We start from the raw sequence: 20042 nt of genomic DNA on the forward strand, positions 1-20042 counted from the left end.
GTGAGTGAGAGTTGTACCACACTCGGTTGTGCTCAGGGGTTATTGCTGGCTCCGCACTCAAAAATAACTCTTGGCGGGCTCAGGAGATCTTAAGGGTTGTCAGGGAACAAACCCAGGTTGGCTGTATTCAAGGCAAATGATCTACCCACTATGCTAGCATTCAGGTCCCTGAATTTTTTTAACCAATCATTAATGAATTCCCTCATACCCTTATATTTAAATGAATAGAGAAAGGTGTACTTATGCCTCACAGAAAGTTTATGATAGGATGGGTAATGACATAAATTCAATTAACTTCACCTATCATCATTTTGTTCAAATTAAACAATCAAGAAAACTCTTATAGATGACGATGAATGTCATTGTTTTCAGAACAAATTCTAGATGTAAATTTCCTGTCGTCATACCAGCAACATCAGTCCACAGACTTATAGAGTTTCTGCAATATCTCAAAATATTTCTATATCTCTTTGAATAGTTCAACTTTGGTTTATTTTGGTGTTTTTTACATATGTAGGCAGGCCTTCTATCTAATACTGTAAATCAAACAGCATCAACATCTGAAAGTATATCAATGCTAAGGCAATTGTCTAAGTTAATGCTGTTTTAATGTTTTATCCTTTGTCACTGTCTCAATTGTAGGGCCTTTGTCCTAATAGCAGTGATAGAAATAGGTATCTTTTCTATTCATTTTACTTTATTGATCCTGCATAAAATGTAGGAATTTTTTCTGCACTCGATGTAACATGTGATTCTACTCAGAGGGCCATCTGAGCTTCACTTATTAGCCATGCTACCTTGTCTACAGCTAGATAGACTCCATCTTATTTTTATAAGATGTGAATTTTATAAAATTTACATTTTAACTTAACTCCTAAAATAGCCAGATTTTCTCCTTTTCACTTCCAGATTTAAAAAAAAATCAAGATATAAGCACAAAAAATAACTCAAAAGACCAGAGCATACAATTTACATGCTGGAGGCCAGAGTCCCATCCCCAGTACAGTACGGTCCTTTAAGCATCACTGGGAGGGACCCCTGATTACAGAGGTAGAAGATACTAAGCACCACAAAGTGTGGCAACTCTCCCAAATCAAAAATTTTCAGTGTGATATTTTAATTGTCAGTTGACAAATATAGTCTCTTGGGAAACTATATTTCTTTTGATAACTTTTCCTTGCTGAGAAAGTGAGGATTAATGGAAAGGCTGAATACAAATTTGAGATGACCCATTTAATTGCTTAACTTGAACCATGGCATGGGGTGTTGAATTTGTCTTTGCATCTCCTGATTTTCCATTTCTAACTAACATTTCGTTTTGTTGAGAAAAGAATTTATTTTTGGTTTTTGGTCCACACCCAGATCTGGATCTGCACTCAGAGGTCAAAACTAATGGGCTCAAGGATCCACCACACAAAATGTAGTGTCCTCTGAATATACACCAAAGTCCTATATCTGGAAAAACCAAGCTATATTTAGTTGGGGTGGGGAAATTTGTTAGATTTAGATTTAGATTCTAAGTTTATCACATTACCAATGTAAATTTGTAGGGTTACAGGTTATAGGGTCACAGGGCACATATTTGCTGTGTGTTGTGCGGGAGAAGGGGAGGTGTCCTTCATAAGACTGAATGACCAACATCCATCCACTCAGCACAATCTCAACCAAGAATGCTCCTACAAATTCCCTAAATGTCCCCTAGAGGGCAGTATCTCAACTTTGTTGAGACCCAAGTATTGGTAGGCAAAATAACTGAGTGAACATTGTAGCCTTAGCTATATGCAATGTGTGCCCATGCTCACACCACTATCCATAAATGTGACCTATTTGCTGTCTAAGGGTCTTCACAGTAGTAGGGGGTGCCATCTGTGTGTTTGTGGTGTATGCCCAGTTGGGTCAAAGCTATAGTTGCCAGTGTATGCTCAGAAAATCCTTCTCATTTATAGAATCACCCCAGCTTCCAGACAACACCAAGACTTTGTTTAATACAATGTTTTTGGTTGTGGTGTTTGTTATGTTTTGTTATGTCTTTTATTTTTTTATTTGTTGTATTTTAGTTTGTCCTGTTTTTAGATATTCTGAGGCTACATATTGTCCACCTTCTTGTTCAATCTTATTGTATCTCTCTGTATCTCCCTCTCATAATCTACACCTTTATTTTAGTCTCTGTCTCTGTTTTTTCTCTCCATCTCTTTCCATAACTCTCTAATTCCTTACCAATGCCTCTATTTATAGCTTGTTCTTCCCAGGCATTGTCCTGATCACATCTCTTTGTCTCTGTCTCTCTCCTTCTATCTGTCTTCAGTTTTGATATTTCTATTTCTCTCCCTTCCCTGTCTCACATGCTTTCTTTGCTTCTGCCCTTTTCCCCTTACTGTCACTTATTTTTCTTCCTGTCTATGTTATAAAGCCCCTGCCTTTGCTCATTTCTCTGTCTCTTTTCCCGTTCCTTTTATGTATCTACCCCCCTCTCTTACACTAACTTCTCTTCTTTGTTCCTCCGTGTCTCTATCACTCGTTCACATTGCATCTCTCCTTTTCCCTGCCTTCTAAAGTTAAGAAAGGGGAGAGAGAGAACACCTGCATATTTATACACACAGCTACTGGCAGGTTCATAGTTGTGTGAGTTATATCTTGTCAGGGAATTCATCAAGCCTGTTTCTTCCAAGCCCTTTCCCTAGTACCTTATGAGGGTACATTGGCACTGACCTCACTCCTCCACCAAAATCAACAACGAAACAGACCTTGCATTTAATGCCTGGTGTGAGGGGTGTAGAGTGGCAGCCTATATTTGACTGCATTGGGTAACAGTACAGAGGCGTGCCTTTTTTTCCAGAAAGAAAGCAAGATATCCACTCAAGACCTACTGCCCACATCTCTAGCCTATCTGAACACCAGCAATAGTTCTGAGCATTTACAGCCTCTGCTGCAATCTCCTTGCTGCTTTCCCTCTGGGTCCTGCCCTGTTACTCTATCACTCCCCACACCTCCTGCATACTTCAATGCTCTCCACAAACACACACCATGAATTATTCTGTTTTCAACCCTATCCAGTTTTGCCTGTCCTCCCACTCTGTGCTCGGCTGTCTGCTTCTTCAGCAAATCCTATCTGGATGCCTCTAGTTAGGCTCTCTCGGACCCACTAGGAAAATTATTTGAGACCTTTTTACTGTGATAAACACTGTTCTTCTGGAGGAGAGTATTTGAGTCTATTCTCCCTGCCCTTTTGAAGTTTTGTTTTCTTATAGGGAAAGGCAGACAATAAACCACATCTTTAACAGTATAATTCATTAGAAATCAATTTTAGGTAGAACCACAGGGTGCAGTGACTCTTTACTAAATTATTGCAGGATATTCTGAAATAGTCTCTGCCTTTCATCTTCCCTCCCCCAAGTGGTACATACTTTTCACAGCAGCAATAGGATACTATTTAATCTTAATCCTACTGTATTTTATTTCTGTTCAACACACAGCTGGTCAGTCCATGAATTACCTGATTTGGCCTTTACACTTCACCAGCCTTGTTCCCTAACCACCCCACAATTTCTCCTCACTCTCTTCCATCCATAGTAACCTCCTCCCTTTTTCTCAAACATACTATGTCTCATACCATGTCTCATCTTTGGCCTTTGTTCAAGCAGTTCCCTCTGCCTGAACTTTTCTCTCTTTCCAAATATATATACATATATATGGCTTATATATACATATATCATAACATATATACCATACATATATATACATATATGTGGCTTGTATGATCTCAACTCCTGCCCAGATGACATAGCCTCCATTAAACCTTTCTTGTCCACCTCATGAAAGATTGAACCTCACCCACCTTTACCATTGCCCAATTCCCTTCTATCCTTTAATTTATTTTATTTTGTTTTATTTTGTTTTTGGGGGGACATACATGATGGTTCTGAGGGGATGTTTCTAGTTTATTGCTCAAGGATCATTCCCAGAAGTACTCAAGAGACCACTGAGAGCTGGGGATCAATCTGGTTCTTTCACATGCAAAGTGTACAACCTGAGCTCCTCTTTTATCTTTAGTTTTAGGAATTTATCATTGTGTGATCTTTTATCACATAACAACAGCGATACATTCAAAGAAATATGTAATTGTGGGTCCAGAAAGATAGTACAGTGGGAAAGATATTTGCCTTACATGCAGCTGATCTGAGTTTGCTTCCTTTTATCCGATATGGTCCCCCAAGCCTATCTGAAGTGATTCTCAAGTGCAGAGCCAAGAGCAATTCCTGAACACTGCTAGGTGTGCACCTCCAAAATAAGTGAAAAATAAATGTGTCATTAATTATATCACCATTGTGCAAAATAATTATTTGAGTGTAATTATGCAGACATAGATGTTCTAGCCTACTACACACCTTGATATAACCTATAGGGACCACCATGGTATATGCAGTTTGTTTTGGGCTGAAACATCACTAAGTGATGCATATGTGCAGATACTTGACCTCTGTATCTTCCTTATTAGCTAAGACAATTTCTTTCAACCACCAGTCTGCCATTTCTCAGTTGTAGAAATATATAAAAACACTGGTTTACCACCTTGATTAGAACTGACTGTGTGGATCAGAACATAGGACAGGTTCCAGCCCATAAATATCAAAAGGTTGAAGAATGCTGATCTACCAAAAATTAAGTGGGGCTGGAGCGATAGCACAGCAACAGGGCATTTCCTTTCATGCTGTTGACCCAGGAACAGAAGAAGGAGTGGGAGGGATTAGGGGGAGGGAGAGGAAGGAGAAGAAAGAAAAGGAGGAGGATATAGGAATGTCAGTTTATGGAGTCAGGAATTTTTGGCTAGTGCTTTACCAATCCCTAGTGCTTGGTAAAGAGTACATGCTCAATAAACTGTGTTTCTACAAAAGAGCATATATGTATATGTACATCTTTGTAGTCACATATTCTTCACCTCACATAATACTCAATGTTCACTTCATAACTCATAGGCTGACACTATGCAGGTAACTCAGGCACCTCACTTTCTGCCACTGCCCTCTTGATCAACTCCTTCCAGACATACTTTTTCTCTAATGTGGGAGGCACTTTCCTGATTGAGAATAAAGAAGCCTATTTAATGAGTGGCTACCAGAATTATCAACAAAACCACAAAATAAAATGAAAACTAATGGGGTTTCACATAGGATCAGTACTACCCTGTGAGACTTTGGTTCATCTGTGTGTGTATTGAAAACTGTTTTCTCATTCTGGATGGCAGTCCAAAAATATCTAAACAACCTTGATTTTGCAAAGGGGGATAGTGAAGGAGATAAGTAATGGGGACTTTCCAGAGAAATGAGACACCCTCACCCAGCAACAGCAAGAAGTAGGTAGAAGCAAAAGCAATGCCGGGGGCAGGGGCTGACACCAGCCAAGGAGTATGTGGGAAGCCACATAGATGCACTAACATAGCTTTTTCTGTTTCTTCCTCACCTTCCCTTTCCATCTGTTTCTTTCTTTTTCCCACCCATCACTCTCTATTTTGCTGATTCTGACTCTTCTAATCACTTCTCACTCTTATCTCCTCTGTTTCTGTATCAATTGCTATCATTTCATCTTGGTTCTATCCTCTCTCACTCTCTTGGTTCTTACGTGTGCTTTTCTCTCTTGTTACCTCTGTTTTTTATATGTCTTCCTCGTTTTCCATATTTACAGGTGCAACCCAGCGAGACAACTGATGGAGTCTTCCAGAGCCAATTGGGTTCCAAGCTGGCTGATGCCATAGGGCTGGGAGCAGCTTCCGCCCCTCAGTATGGCCAACACCACTGGAGAGCCTGAGGAGGTGAGCGGAGCTCTGTCCCCGCCATCAGCATCAGCTTATGTGAAACTGGTGCTGCTGGGACTGATTATGTGCGTGAGCCTTGTGGGAAATGCCATCTTGTCCTTACTGGTGCTCAAGGAGCGTGCCCTGCACAAAGTTCCTTACTACTTTCTGCTGGACCTGTGCCTGGCTGATGGCATACGCTCTGCTGTCTGTTTTCCCTTTGTGCTGGCTTCTGTGCGCCATGGCTCTTCATGGACATTCAGTGCACTCAGTTGCAAGATTGTGGCCTTTATGGCCGTGCTCTTTTGCTTCCATGCAGCCTTCATGCTATTCTGCATCAGTGTCACTCGCTACATGGCCATTGCCCACCACCGCTTCTATGCCAAGCGCATGACACTCTGGACTTGTGCAGCTGTAATCTGCATGGCCTGGACTCTTTCTGTGGCCATGGCCTTCCCACCTGTCTTCGATGTGGGCACCTACAAGTTTATTCGTGAAGAGGATCAGTGCATCTTTGAGCATCGCTACTTCAAGGCCAATGACACACTGGGCTTCATGCTTATGTTGGCTGTGCTCATGGCAGCCACACACGCTGTGTATGGTAAGCTGCTCCTCTTTGAGTATCGGCACCGCAAGATGAAACCAGTGCAAATGGTGCCAGCCATCAGTCAGAACTGGACATTCCATGGCCCTGGGGCCACTGGCCAAGCTGCTGCCAACTGGATCGCCGGCTTTGGCCGTGGCCCCATGCCACCAACCCTGTTGGGTATCCGGCAGAATGGGCACACAGTTAGTCGGCGGCTCCTGGGCATGGACGAGGTTAAAGGTGAAAAGCAACTGGGCCGCATGTTCTACACAATCACACTACTCTTCCTGCTTCTCTGGTCACCCTACATTGTGGCCTGCTACTGGCGAGTATTTGTGAAAGCCTGCACTGTGCCCCACCGTTATCTGGCCACTGCTGTTTGGATGAGCTTTGCCCAAGCTGCAGTCAACCCAATCGTCTGCTTCCTGCTCAACAAGGACCTCAAGAAGTGCCTGAGGACTCATACCCCCTGCTGGGGCACAAGAGGTGCCCCAGCTCCTAGAGAACCCTACTGTGTCATGTGAAGAAGGCTGGTAGGCAGGCGGGCAAGGAGAAGGTCATCATCATGATTGGGCTAACCAAAAATGAGAGGTGGGGTCCTGTACAGGAGCCTTTCTTTCTGAGCTTCTGCCCCAGCCCCTCAAACTACCCAGGTTCTAGGTACCTTTATCAATACTGCCCCAGAACTGAGGACTGAGTGGGAGACTCTGAAAGAAGTATTTCTAATTCTTTGAGGCTTGTCTCCTCCACCTCCTTTTTCTCTACTTCTATAATGTCTTCTATCCTCTCTATCTTTCTGTGACAATTCAGAAAAAGAAAACCAGAAAAACTGAAAATGCAGGTTTTTCTACCAACAGCTAAGGAGACAGGCTTTCATGCTTTAATGTCTCTCCTTTTGACATTGTGAAGAAGAGGGAAATATGTTCTGTAAAATAGACTTCCAGGGCTCTTACTACCTTCTCCCACCCTACTCCCATGCAACCCACCCTTCCAAGTCTTTTAACAAAGCCTGGTTATTTAGGGAGAAATTGAGTCGCTGACAAAGTACCAAGGTGGGTGTTGGGTCTCCCAAGAGCAGAAATCTTTCATTGCTATGTATGTGCAGTGTTACTTTAAGCTAATCCTATTCACAAGCCCAGTCTCCTCTCCCTTCCCACTATGTCCAGACCTCTCAAGTGTTTCTTGATTATCTATTTGAGAAGATAGAAGGGGAGGGAAAAGAATCCTTGGGAGGACCTAAGTTAAGAGCAGGATGTGAGCTGCACACTATAAGCTGAATAGAATCAAGCTTGGCTGTATGTAATTTTGAACTGCCTCCTGGATCCCTAGACCACCTCTTCCTGAGGATGGAAATACACTCCACCTGCAGTAGGGCTAACGTGGATGACATTATAGGCAGGAGATATGCCCCTCTCCCAAAGAAGTATGAAAAAACCTGAGTTATACAGAGTAGTTAGATCTTTAACCTTGGAAGGTGAGTGGAATTCAACCCTAGAATCATCTGGATTCATTACTACTCTCAAGAAGATGAAAATACTTTGGGGGCCTTGGTAATTCATATTGGTACACAGTTGAATATTGTAAACAAAGTGGACCTGAATCCATTCCCATCTGATCTCTTTTTTGTCCTCTACAAGCCTCATGAGTCTCAAGCCCCTCTGTAATCATCCTTAACCTTCTGGACCCTCAGACCCAAACTTCTTTTTTCCTAATATCTATTCACTCACTTCCTCCCTTCATCCAAATGGGAATAGACTGCAGCAAAAGTCCCCAGGAGGTGGGAGATTACAAGCCTTACTCTAGGGCAGAATTCACTGTGGGATCTCATCAAAGTCAGTTCACATGAACTGGTGAGCCAAGGTGGCACTTGATCTTGTCCAGGTTCTTTGGCTCCTTCCCATTTCCTGGGAAATGGAAAGATGATATTATCCACCACCTTTAACCCTCTGAAGGCCTGTCCTAAGATCCCTTCCTACCTCAAGACATCCCCAGAACTAGGGAAGCCTTGACTTAAGAATGAGGAGGGCACTCTGGGCAGAAAAGACAGAAATAAGCCTGGCTATGGAGTGGCTTTGGTAAGGCAGGTCAGAGTGGTTGAGAGGATAGTGATGGGGGTACCTGTTCTCTCAGTGATAGTGATGGGTGTGCTTTTCCCATGGGGTGGGAGTGGGGGGTACAGTTGTGGGGGTAGATAAGGATACATTCAGGAAGGGTTTCCTTCATTTGTTTTTTTTCTAACTGCCTGGATTCACCATTGGATTTTGCAAATGGAAAACAAATGAAAAAAGCTATATTGGATGTATTCTCTTTCTGTCTATATGTCCTGTCTGTATGACCATGTGGCCAAGTAATACTGTCTGTGTGACTCTGGGAGAGGCACCCCTGCCTGATACATATGTGAGCAAATGCCTGTATGTGGAGACATAATTGTGGGCACACATAAATGTCTACAACCTAGTTGAGAGGAGACAAAGGAGCATGTTTCTGGCTGAAGCAGGAAATATAGAGGAATTTTAAAGGAGTGTATCTATGTATGTAGCAAGAAGATAGACTCCCATCTCCTATGATCTTCCTCCCTTGGCCCAAACTACCCCAATTCCTGTATCAGGCTCCTCTCTAAAACTCAAACAAGTTGTGGGGACCAGAGTGAAAATATAGCAGGTAGGGCATTTTTCTTGCACGATGTTGACCCAGATTCAGTCCTCATATGGTCCCCCGAGCCTACCAAAAGTGATCCTTGAGTGCAGAGCCAGCAGTAACCCCTGAGCACAGCCAAGTGTGGCACAAAAAAAGTAAAAATTTAAAAAAATATAAAAAATCCAAACAAGGTATTCTTGAAACTGGATCACCATGGGAAATAGGAATTAGAGGGCAAAGTAGAAGGAATTGATAAGGTTAGGAAATGCCTCCTATACACAAAGTAATGGCTTCTGGAGGTACTCCTTAATCTGGGATAGGAGCCCATCCTAAGGATCCACTATATACATTTGGTACTTTGGCATGATTTGGTAAGGTAAGGTAATGTCAGAGGGATAAAAATCACAGGGGCAAGGAACCCAAGCCTGCGCATCTACCCAGTCAATCTGCTCCCTGGACAATCATTCAACTATTTATTATTTATTTATTTATATTTATTTTATTTTTATTTATGTATTTATTCAATTGACTATTCTCTGAGGTGCGAAAAATAAGTTAATAATGTCAGTTCTTAGCACTCTAGATCATCACTGGTCAGTGTGAGACCCTTTGGTTATTTTTTTGTTTGTTTTTTGTCCCCTTCATGCCCATTCCTGATCACATCACTCCTTCCACAAAAGCATCCACTCGCATGTGCTTAAAGTATGTCCTTCCAAGCTACCTTTCATATGTTTATTTACATATATGTATCTGTGAAAATATATGGTATTGTTATGTGTTTTAATTTACATAAACAATATTGTAATATAAATCTTGTTCTGTTTCTTTTTTCACCCAACATTCTGCTTTTGAGATCCAGCCATGTTGCCTTACGTAGCTTTAATTCATTCTAGCGTTCCATCTTATACACACGTCACATTTTTCTTATCCATTCTTCTAGGGAAGGATCTCAGGGTTGCCTCCAATTCTCTGCTACTCCAAGGCAGGAGAGGCGGGTGGAGAAAAGGGAGATAGTTTCTTACAAGTCTCTTAAGGGACGTCTAATTAGGAAAAAGAAAAAGGCAAACGAGAGGCAGTAGTTTGATTAGGGTTACGAATGTGAAGCTGAGCCTTGATTGAATTCCTAGGCTAACGCCAAAACCCAACCACCATTTAATTCTCAGGAGACCCATTTTAATTACAATTAACCTCATACACTGGGCCAAAAAGGAGAGGATGAGAAAGGGAAAAAAAAGGTTTTGAGAGACGACGAGATAAAAATCCTAGAAAAGTCTAGCGCACATTGAATGACGGTTTAATGACGCAGACGCAAAGTTTCCTGTGCAATTATTTTTCGAGAGCCATTTTGCAGAGCTGGAAAACGCCACGTCAGAATCTAGCCCTACATGTAGCTCTAAAGCGAGAATCGTAGGTTTCTAAATGCCTTGGCTCTAGTAGGACGATCCAAATGAGTCCCCAAGGGGCCACATCTGAGTTGGTGGAGGGCGCACCAGTCCGGACTACGGAGCCTGCAGATTTCAGAACTGCGTAGTACCGGGGGGGGGGGGGGAGAAGCGGGCGGAGCGCAGGGAGGAGCGGGGAATGAAAGCGAGGCTCGGCTGATTTCGAGGCTGCGTTAGTTTCCGCTCGAGGTTTGCGGGGGAGGCGCCTCAGAAAGACCCACCGGCCCTTTTGGCATCTCACAGAACGTCCAACGAATAAAGAGAGGGACTTTTTCTCCTCATTTCCAGCGCAGCCAATCGCCTCGCAGCTCCCCTCGGGTCGCTGGAGACGACCGCCCGACAATTGGCGGGCTTGAGGGAGGCCAGCAAAAAGCCGCGAGGTGCTGCGGTGACCGGCAGGTTGCGTGAGAACGGAGGGCCGAGCGAGCCGAGCGCGGCTGCGGCGGGCGGCTAATCGGGAGGCCGCCTGCTCCGTGACGTCGGAGAGTGGCCGGGGCCTGGCGCTGGACGCGGAGGGAGTCGGGAAGGCGCTGTGGGAAGTCGGCGGAGAGGCTGCCCGTCAGGAGGACGCTCAGGGGGTGCGTGGTGCAGCTCCGCTTTCTGGGCTGCCGCAGCCCGGCCTGGAGCGAAGCGGCGGTGGAGCTCCAGAGCGGAGTGAGCGCCGTCAGCATGCACCGCCAGGGCGAAGGGCCTCCGGCCAAGGCTCGCCGCCTGAGCAGCCTCGACTCCCCTCCGAGCGACGCGCAGCCTCCGCCGCCGCCGCCGCCGCCGCCGCCGCCGCTCCTCTGGCTGCCCCTGCCTCCACCGCAGCAGCGCCCGAGGCCTCGGGAAGAAACCGAAGCCGCTCAGGTGCTGGCCAACATGAGGCGGGTGGGCTTGGGCTTGGGCCCTGCTCTTCCTCCCGCGGCGCCCTCTGCCCTGCGGGAGGAGGGGGGCGTTCGCTCCTACTTGGCCCGGGGTGCCGAGGGGGAGCCTGGGGTCGAGTCTAGGCGCCTCCCCCCGGGGAGCCTGGAAGCACTCTCTCCTCAGGATGCTTCTGGGGGGAGCGTGCAAGTGGGTTTTCAGGCGCTGGAGTCCAGCAGTTTGGCTGAAGAGAAGGTTCTAGAAACCTGTAGCTCAGGGGCCTGGGAGCCTCAGCTAGTAGCCAGCACCCAGCGGGGAGAAGACGCAGTCGTCTTGGTAGATGATGAGGAGGAGGAGGATGACTGTATACTGAAGAGGAAAAAAAAGAGACGCCGAAGGCAGAAGAAAGGGAAGGGGGAAAGCCAAGAGGAGAATGCGAAGAAGAGAGAGTATATCCTGCAAGCGCTGGAGAACGTTCAGCTCGACCTGGAGGCAGTGAACATCAAGGCAGGCAAGGCCTTCATCCGTCTGAAGCGCAAGTTCATCCAGTTGCGAAGACCCTTCCTGGAGCAAAGAGATCTCATCATTCAGCACATCCCAGGTTTCTGGTTCAAAGCAGTATCCTTGTAATCTGTATCACGGATCAGGAGCCATGACCAGGAGGGGAGGGGTAAAAGTGGAAGGGGTGAACTTCTTTTGAAGGTTTGGTGGTAGAGGAGGAATGGAAGGAGAGGGGCAAAAGAGCAAAGAGGCTGCACCAGAGATGGGAGCGGGAGGAGACAAACCCCATAAAAACGGGCCCCAAATGGAAACATGGAAGAGGAGAGGTATAATATACAAAATGGATCACAGGTGGAAAGGGAGAGTAGTGAAAGGAGCACGCAGCAGAAAAATAGGACTAGGGATGATGTAAAGAAAAGAGAAGGGTGACAAAGATGACAAGTCAGTGCCTGACTCAGACAATCAAGAGGTAAAGGACACACAGCAGAGAAATGGCCATTTAAAAGGTTACCTCAATTACACACGACATTGCAAGCCATTTATCTGTTTAAATACTGGGAAGACTAAAATCCTGGCTGGATAAAAGGGCGTTAGAGACTGTACAATCATGAATAACTAATTCAGGTGACTAAATTGGAGCAGTAGCACAGCAGGTAGTACTTTTGCCTTGCACATGGCCGACTCAGGTTCAATCCTAGACATCACATATGGTCCTTTGAGCCTGCCAGGATTAATTTATGAGTGCAGAGCCAGGAGTAACCCCTGAGCCAGTGCTGCCAGATGTGTCCCACCCCCCAAAAAAGAAAAAAGAAATAAAGTGTCTGGACCCTTTGAAGGGTCAGGGAGGGGAAGATTTAGGAGTTGTGTTAGGAACACATGAGAGTAACATAGACTTATATGTAGATAAGCCATAGAATTCTATAATCAAAGTTATCACATGATCACAGGTCCTTAACACAGACACATGCTATGTGAATATTAACTCTGAATATCTAAACACATAGTATCACTTGGACACAGAACGTAACACCTAGATTTGCATTGTGACTATAGGCCCTCAACAACCATTCATAAGCATCACTTGAACAAAGACCTCCACAAGACACAATACCTTGTGAATATTTGTTGTCAGTACCCAAAAACACATCACATGGACATAGATCCATAGCAACTATACACAGCAAATATAAACCATGGCAAAGCCACCTAAGAGTTTTAATAACATTGAATAGGTTCAAAAAGTAAAACCTTTGATGAAGATTAATATACATAAAAAGTTCTTGGGGCCGGAGAGATAGCATGGAGGTAAGGCGTTTGCCTTTCATGCAGTAGGTCATCAGTTTGAATCCCGGCGTCCCATATGGTCCCCCGTGCCTGCCAGGGACAATTTCTGAGCCTTGAGCCAGGAATAACCCCTGAGCACTGCCGGGTGTGACCCAAAAACCACACAAAAAATAAATAAATAAAATAAAAACAAGTTCTTACCACATATCTTGAGAATAAAAATACAAGTTATGACTTATGACCAACCCTCTTCACATACATCACATGAACATAGAAGAAATTCTGCTCTAGCTTCTCTTTTAATCAGCCCTTCTAGACCTTTATCTCAATGGTTAGTCACTCCTTAACCTAAACTGCTCTCTCCATCAGTTCCTCAACCACCCCAAAATTTCAATCTTGATCAACCAACGTGATGAAGACATTTTCCACTACTTGACCAATCTACAGGTCAGATCAAAGAGATATTTTATTAGATCTGAGCAAGGAATCTGATCCTTGGAGGTAAGGGGGGTACTGGAAAGGGTCATGATGTGGTTAGAATTCTGTCATCCCCACCCCGAATAGGTTCAGGATCTCAGACATATTTCCATGGGCTACAAAATGAAGCTATACTTTCAGACAAACCCCTACTTCACAAATATGGTGATTGTCAAGGAGTTCCAGCGCAGCTGCTCAGGTAAGAGGCAGTCCCAGAGAAAATCCACACATCTTCTTGTGCCTTCTCCATAGCATTTTTTTCTTACAAGGCCGTCTGGTGTCTCACTCCACCCCAATCCGCTGGCACCGGGGCCAAGAACCCCAGAACCAGGATCCCCAGGACCACAAGCCGAAGAACCAGCGAGTCAAACACAGCTTCTTCAGCTGGTTCTCAAACCACAGCCTCCCAGAGGCTGACAGCATTGCTGAGGTGAGGGGTCCTATCTGCTCCAGGCATAGCCAGAGAAGGCTTTGCTAGGCTTCCCTCTGGGTGCCCGGGGAATTTGGTGTAGGTTATAGGCTTTTTATATATCTGTTCTCCCTTTCCCCCTCTCTTTCAATAGGTTATCAAGAATGACCTGTGGGTTAACCCTGTACGCTACTACATGATGGGAGAAGAAGGCTACAGGGCAAACAGAAAGAAGCAAGAAAAGAGAAAAAGGTAATGGGAGACTGTTATCCAAGAAGTGGTTTATTAGTTATTGGGCAATGACTGAATAAAAGAGATTTAGGAGATAATGTAGTTCAATATGTTTTATAATTGGGAAGTGATGACCCCAAATAGAATGTGTTCTGATGTTACACAAAGACAGAAATGATAATTTTTCCCTCATCTCATCTTTGGAAGCCTTTGTAGTCTACTGCCTTCCTAGGAATTTACATTTTATTGTCTGACCTGACTCTTATCACAACCTTAACTCAACTCCAGGCTTCTTCACAGTAAATACCAGAAGGGGTATGATATGCTGATCTTAGAAGATCATGAAGACTATCACATAATGAAAGACATCAGTTCCTCAGACAGTGATATGACTGACTTTGAGACTATTCATGACATCAAAATCTCTGATTTTATGGAGACCACTGACAATGAGATAACTGACAGTGAGAACCTCTGTGATAGCAAGAGCCCTGACTATAATGAGAACCGCATTATGATTGCCAATGATGATAAGAATCCTGAAAACAGTAAAATTGGTAACGAGAGCTTTGATGATGAGACCACTGATGATGAGGGTTCTAGTGACTTCAATGAAAAACCTGGAGATGACAACAATGACAACAAAGAGAATCCTGATGACAGTGAAAACTACTCTGACAGCAGTTATGATGACAACCACCCCATTGGTAATATGAAACCGAAAGATGGCAACCTGAGCAGCTGTGGCAGCAACCAGTGGCAGCAGCAGTTGCAGCAACCAGCAACCAGCAGTGACAGTGACAGTGACAGTGGAGACAATGAAGACAGTGATGATGAAGGTAATGATGGCAATGAAGGTGACAATGAAGGTAGTGATGATGATGACGATGACGACAGAGACTTTGAAGACTCTGAGGATAATGATGAAGACTCTGACAAGGATCAAGCTAACTGCAAAAGCCAGAATGACTATATGGATGAGGCAGAAAACTTCTTGGAATCATCTGTGGAAGACGAGTACCAGGATAGTGAGGAAGGTGAGAAAGAACCCCCTCTCATCTTTCCTCTTTTCTCTTTTTCAGAGAAAAACTGGTTGCTATCATAACAGCAAGGCATGAATACAAATTACACTTATGGAAATAAGAAAAAACCTTTGCAACTTTGCAACAAAACATCAGGCTATTTAACTTTAAAATTTACAAAATTGAAGAAACATTTTATTTCTAGATTGAACATAGCAAAAAAAAAAACAATAGCAGGAGTTAATGGAAACAGTGGTGGTAAATTAAAGGAAAGGTTAATATCAAAATGGGAGGATGTGTGCAAACATTGTAATTCAGCACACTCTGTACCCATTCTGGCCTGGGAACTCCTATGCTTCTCTGGGGAACTGGGAATAAAATGAACTGTGTACTCTTTCTGGAGGAGGGTGAGACATTCTACCTCAAGATGTAGATAGATGAACTTGATAAAAGGGATGCTGGAATTTGCCAGTGCATTTTAGAACATTCTCAAATTAAGGGAATAAGATCTTGGAAGGCTGAAAATTGGCAGGGTTTTCCAAATTGTCTTCTGATGAACCTACCCACTTTTAAAGATTTTAGCAGTCATATATGTTGTATAAATACTGCACATCATAGAATCAAGCCTGGTCAGTTACATAGACAAAACTTCAGAGGTCCTGCTAGAAGAAACCCATTTAAACTTTATGGAATCCAGAATTTCCCAAACTTCATGACCACTAAAACCATAGTTCACTACTTATAAAAAAAAATGTGTCTTTGGGAAATGCTGAGGAAGGGTTGCATGTGGGACTTGAAAAAGAAGGCAGTATTTAAGATAAATCCCAGGTTTGGTTTTGACTTGAAAGTCTGGTTAAAGAAGATGCTATCTCTTGGGATGAAAAACATTATGGGAGAAGCCAGTGCAAGCCATAAGGCATCTGCCTTGTCTGCGCTAGCCTAGGATGGACTGCGATTCAATCCCCTGGCATCCTATATGGTCCCCCAAGCCAGGAGTGATTTCTGAGTGCATAGCCAGGAGTAACCCCTGAGCGTTCCCAGGTGTGGCCCCCCCCCAAAGAAAAGTAAAACGTAGGGTCAAATTCATAGAATGTAAAGAGGAACACAAAATTGATTGAGCTACATAAATTACAGGTGGCCTGTGATAGGTACTTGAAACTATGTGACTGGGAAGTTGAAGGTACAAAGAAACGTATTCAGAATCTAGTACTTGATTTTGGGACCAATTATAAGTGCTGAAACTGAGCTCTTTCAATGAGGTGTCCGATTCTGTAAAGGTAGAATTAGGAAAAACATTTCAAGGAACATTATTATTTTGTTTTTGTTTTTGAGTCATACCCATTGATGCTCAGGGGTTACTCCTGACTATACGCTCAGAAGTCGCTCCTGGCTTGGGGGACCATTGGGATGCCGGGGAATCAAACTGCGATACATCCTTGCAAGGCAGATGCCTTACCCTAGTGCCACCGCTCCGGCCCCAAGAGACATTATTATTGTTTTTCTTGGGGGCACACCCCAAGGTGTTCAGGACTTAATCTTGGCTATGTACTCAGGGATTTTTCCAGGCAGGCTGGGAGACCATATGGGAAACCAAGGACAAGCCCAGTTCAGTTACAGACAAGGAAAGTACCTTAAATACTATACTATCTGCCCAACACCAGTACATGAAGCATACTTATATTTTATAAAATATTTAAACACCATCATTATAAGCATCATTGTAGTTGGGTCTTAGTCATAAACAGAACACCCCCTTCACCGTTGCAACATTCCCACCACAATGCGCCCCTTCCTTCGCCACCCCTGCCTGTATTTGAGACAGACATTCTACTTCTCTCATTCATTAAGATTGTCATGATAGTTGTTAGTGTAGTCATTTCCCTAACTGTACTCAATACTCTTTGTAGTGAACTTCATTACATGGAACATTCTAAGAGGATTATAAATAGTGTTCATTGCTGCTGAAGGTCAAGTAAAATGAGAACCAGGATGTACCCATTGGATTTGAAGCTGAAGAGATCATTTATGACCTTGGTGGTTTTAGTGAACTGGTACAGCAAACCTAGACCACTGTGAAATGAGGGACCAAATGGGGTGTAAATATAATAAGATTGGCTAGAAGTGGGGCCGAAATGATAGCACAGTGGTAGGGTGTTTGCCTTGCATGCGGCTGACCCAGGAAAGACCTCAGTTTGAGGTTCGATCCCCGGCATCCTATATGGTCCACCAAGCCAGGAGCAATTCTGAGTGCATAGCCAGGAGTAACCCCTGAAATGGAAGAAAAGAATACAGGCAACACCTTAAGGTGTTTGACCAACCATAGGGCTCCTGGAAAACATTGAGTAGAGAAAGGTATCTGATGAAGAGGAATGAATGTATAAACTCATCCAAGACATTTTTGGGTAGGATAGAGAAATAAGGGAGTTGTGAGCCTTGTCACTTCTGACCACCACTTTCTGAGGAGAGGGAAAGTGCAATCTGTTCAGCAGATTGAGAGATTGAGCTAAAGACTCTGGCTTGTTTAAATCACACTGGGAACAAATATAGGAGCTGCTTGGGGATGAGAAAGCATATTGTCTGTGACCAGAGCTAAGAAAGAGACACATATTAGGGCATATACCAGGGAAATAGGGATGCTTTCAAAAATATTTCCGATTTGATAAAAAAAAAAGGCCCATCCTGCTTCTCTAACATTCTTCTCCTCCATGGCTACATGCTCTGAGCAGAAGCACTTAGTGTCACAAGACTTCTAAAGCTCTAGCAATGGGCTTTGATCCTTGTCACTTTAAGTGACAACTGCATGCCCATCTAATCACCCTCCCTGTCCTCCCTTCTTAACCTGTGCAGGCAGTGAGCAAGAAGATGAAGTTGATGAAGAGGAAGGAAGGTATGAAGATGTATTTGAAGAGAGTGAGAGTGAGGATGTTTCGGAAGACTCCAATGTAGAGGGAGTGCTTCTGGTCCAAAACACCTGGATGAACTGTGGAAAGAACAGCGGCAAAACTGGATAATTTGTTTAGTATTATCTTTATGGGAGTGAGGAGCCTCACTGTACCCACTCCCCCTGCCCCATCTGCCTTCTCCTTCCATCAAACCATGCCAGCCCCACATTACACTTCTGGGAGTATTGACCGAATTCATACGCAGGTTTAAGGTTTATTTTTATGGTTTAATAATTTCAGAGTTCTTATTTTGGAGGAGAGGGTAAGGAGGGGCCTCTCTTTTGACCCTCCTCCCCTCAGGTTTCTATGTGTTGTTAAACATGTATATATTGTGTTGCCTTATATAATTGGTGCCCCATTATTTCCTCCTTGTGCTGTTTTGAGTGTACACCTTTGATCCTCAACTGGGAAGGGCTGCTGGGCCTTTAGGGGCTCTGTAGTCACCCTGTTCTCCCAAGACTTTATTTTTTCTCTATCTCTTACCTATTCTTGCTGTAACAGCTAGTCTGCTCTGTGCCTGTGCAAGGTTTTCCACAGTGCCGTACTACTGCCCTGCTTCCCCAGAAGCCCCACATCAATCCTGTGAACCCCGTTAATCCTAATAAAACTTAATAAATTCAAAGTGGTGTTCAAGTCTTTTGTTTTGCCAGCCATACAGTACCCAATTGACTTGGAAACCTCATGCCACAATCCCAGGAGTTTGGGGAGACACATGTCTGGAAGCAAATGCCAACACTTGAAATAATCCACGCACATTTAAGGATATAAAGCAGGTTCAGGAACTTCCACAGCAAGCCCTCCACTCCTGGCAAGCAGATAGCTCAGTCGTGGAAATTCAAAATTACAAAACATTTCTCCCTGAGACCTACAGGCTTTATTGGGAACCCAAAGACCACATCCTGCGATGGTGAATAGGTGGTCTAAGGTACCAATCCAAAAGGTGCTTCCATCCAATGAGTAACAAGCATCAACAAAGAAATATATTGAATAAAGTGGAAACTTTAATTCAACATCTCCCCATTTTTAGCTTTATAGAAAAATGTAGATCGAATCCTTTTCTGTTCTGGAGGCTAGCTCTTGCCGGCATAGGGTTTGAGGAGACCCCAGGCCAAAGGCCTTCTCCCTAGCTTGGGGGGTGCTGGGAGGCCTGGCAGGCCCCCAGCCGTCCCCCTCTTCTTTCCCCTGGAATCCAGGCCATCTCTGGGTGCCGGCCCATACAGCCAGAAAGGTGGGTTCTGGAAGGACTCTTAAGGGGACCCCAGGCTTTCCCCGCTCCTCACCCTGCACTAGAGGAGAGGGGCATGAGGAGGGTGGCGGCGGGCAGATATCTGGATTACTGTTCCATCCCGAATCCTTTTCTGTTTGAAGGCTAGCTCCTGCCACCATGGGTTTGGGGAGAATCCAGGCAGAAGGCCTTCTCCCTAGCTTGGGGGTTCTGGGAGGCTCCCAGCCATTCCCCTCTACTTCCCCTGGATTCCAGGCCATCTTTGGGTGCCAGCCCAGGTGGCCAGAAAGGTGGGTGCCAGGAGGACTCTTAAGGGGACCCCAGGCTTTCCCCAGCCCTCACCCTGAACTAGAGGGAAGGGGCACGGGGAGGAAGGCGGGCAGATATCTGGCTTCCTGTTCCATACTGAATCCTTTTCTGTTCTGGAGGCTAGCTCTTGCTGTCATGGGGTTTGGGGAGACCACAGGCTGAAGGCCTTCTCCCTAGATTGGGAGGTGCTGGGAAGCCTGGCAGGCCCCCAGCCGTTCCCCTCTTCTTCCCCCGGACTCCAAGCCATCTCTGGGTGCCTGCCCAGGTGGCTAGAAAGGTGGGTGCCAGGAGGACTCTTAAGGGGACACCAGGCTTTCTCCACCCCTCACCCTGCACTAGAGGGGAG

The 20042-nt window shown here is 44.6% G+C and overlaps 2 protein-coding genes across 2 annotated transcripts in view; both read left to right on the forward strand.

Annotated features, from left to right (window-relative positions):
- The window catches only part of GPR173 (G protein-coupled receptor 173), a 36092-nt gene extending 27411 nt beyond the window's left edge, over positions 1–8681 (forward strand). The window contains exon 2 of the mRNA XM_049767302.1: positions 5680–8681. Within this exon, the coding sequence (XP_049623259.1) occupies positions 5777–6898 (1122 nt within the window). The 5' untranslated portion in view covers positions 5680–5776 and the 3' untranslated portion in view covers positions 6899–8681. The remainder of the gene's footprint in view (positions 1–5679) is intronic.
- Positions 8682–11063: 2382 nt separating this feature from the next.
- Positions 11064–18772, forward strand: TSPYL2 (TSPY like 2). Its single transcript, XM_049767223.1, has 7 exons — positions 11064–11914; positions 13451–13528; positions 13646–13757; positions 13828–13988; positions 14122–14219; positions 14499–15235; positions 18068–18772. Exons 1-7 carry the CDS (start codon positions 11123–11125, stop codon positions 18229–18231), a joined length of 2142 nt encoding a protein of 713 aa, XP_049623180.1. The 5' UTR covers positions 11064–11122; the 3' UTR covers positions 18232–18772.
- Positions 18773–20042: the final 1270 nt, after the last annotated feature.

The sequence above is a fragment of the Suncus etruscus genome, chromosome X (assembly GCF_024139225.1).
Source record: "Suncus etruscus isolate mSunEtr1 chromosome X, mSunEtr1.pri.cur, whole genome shotgun sequence".
Lineage (NCBI taxonomy): Eukaryota > Metazoa > Chordata > Mammalia > Eulipotyphla > Soricidae > Suncus > Suncus etruscus.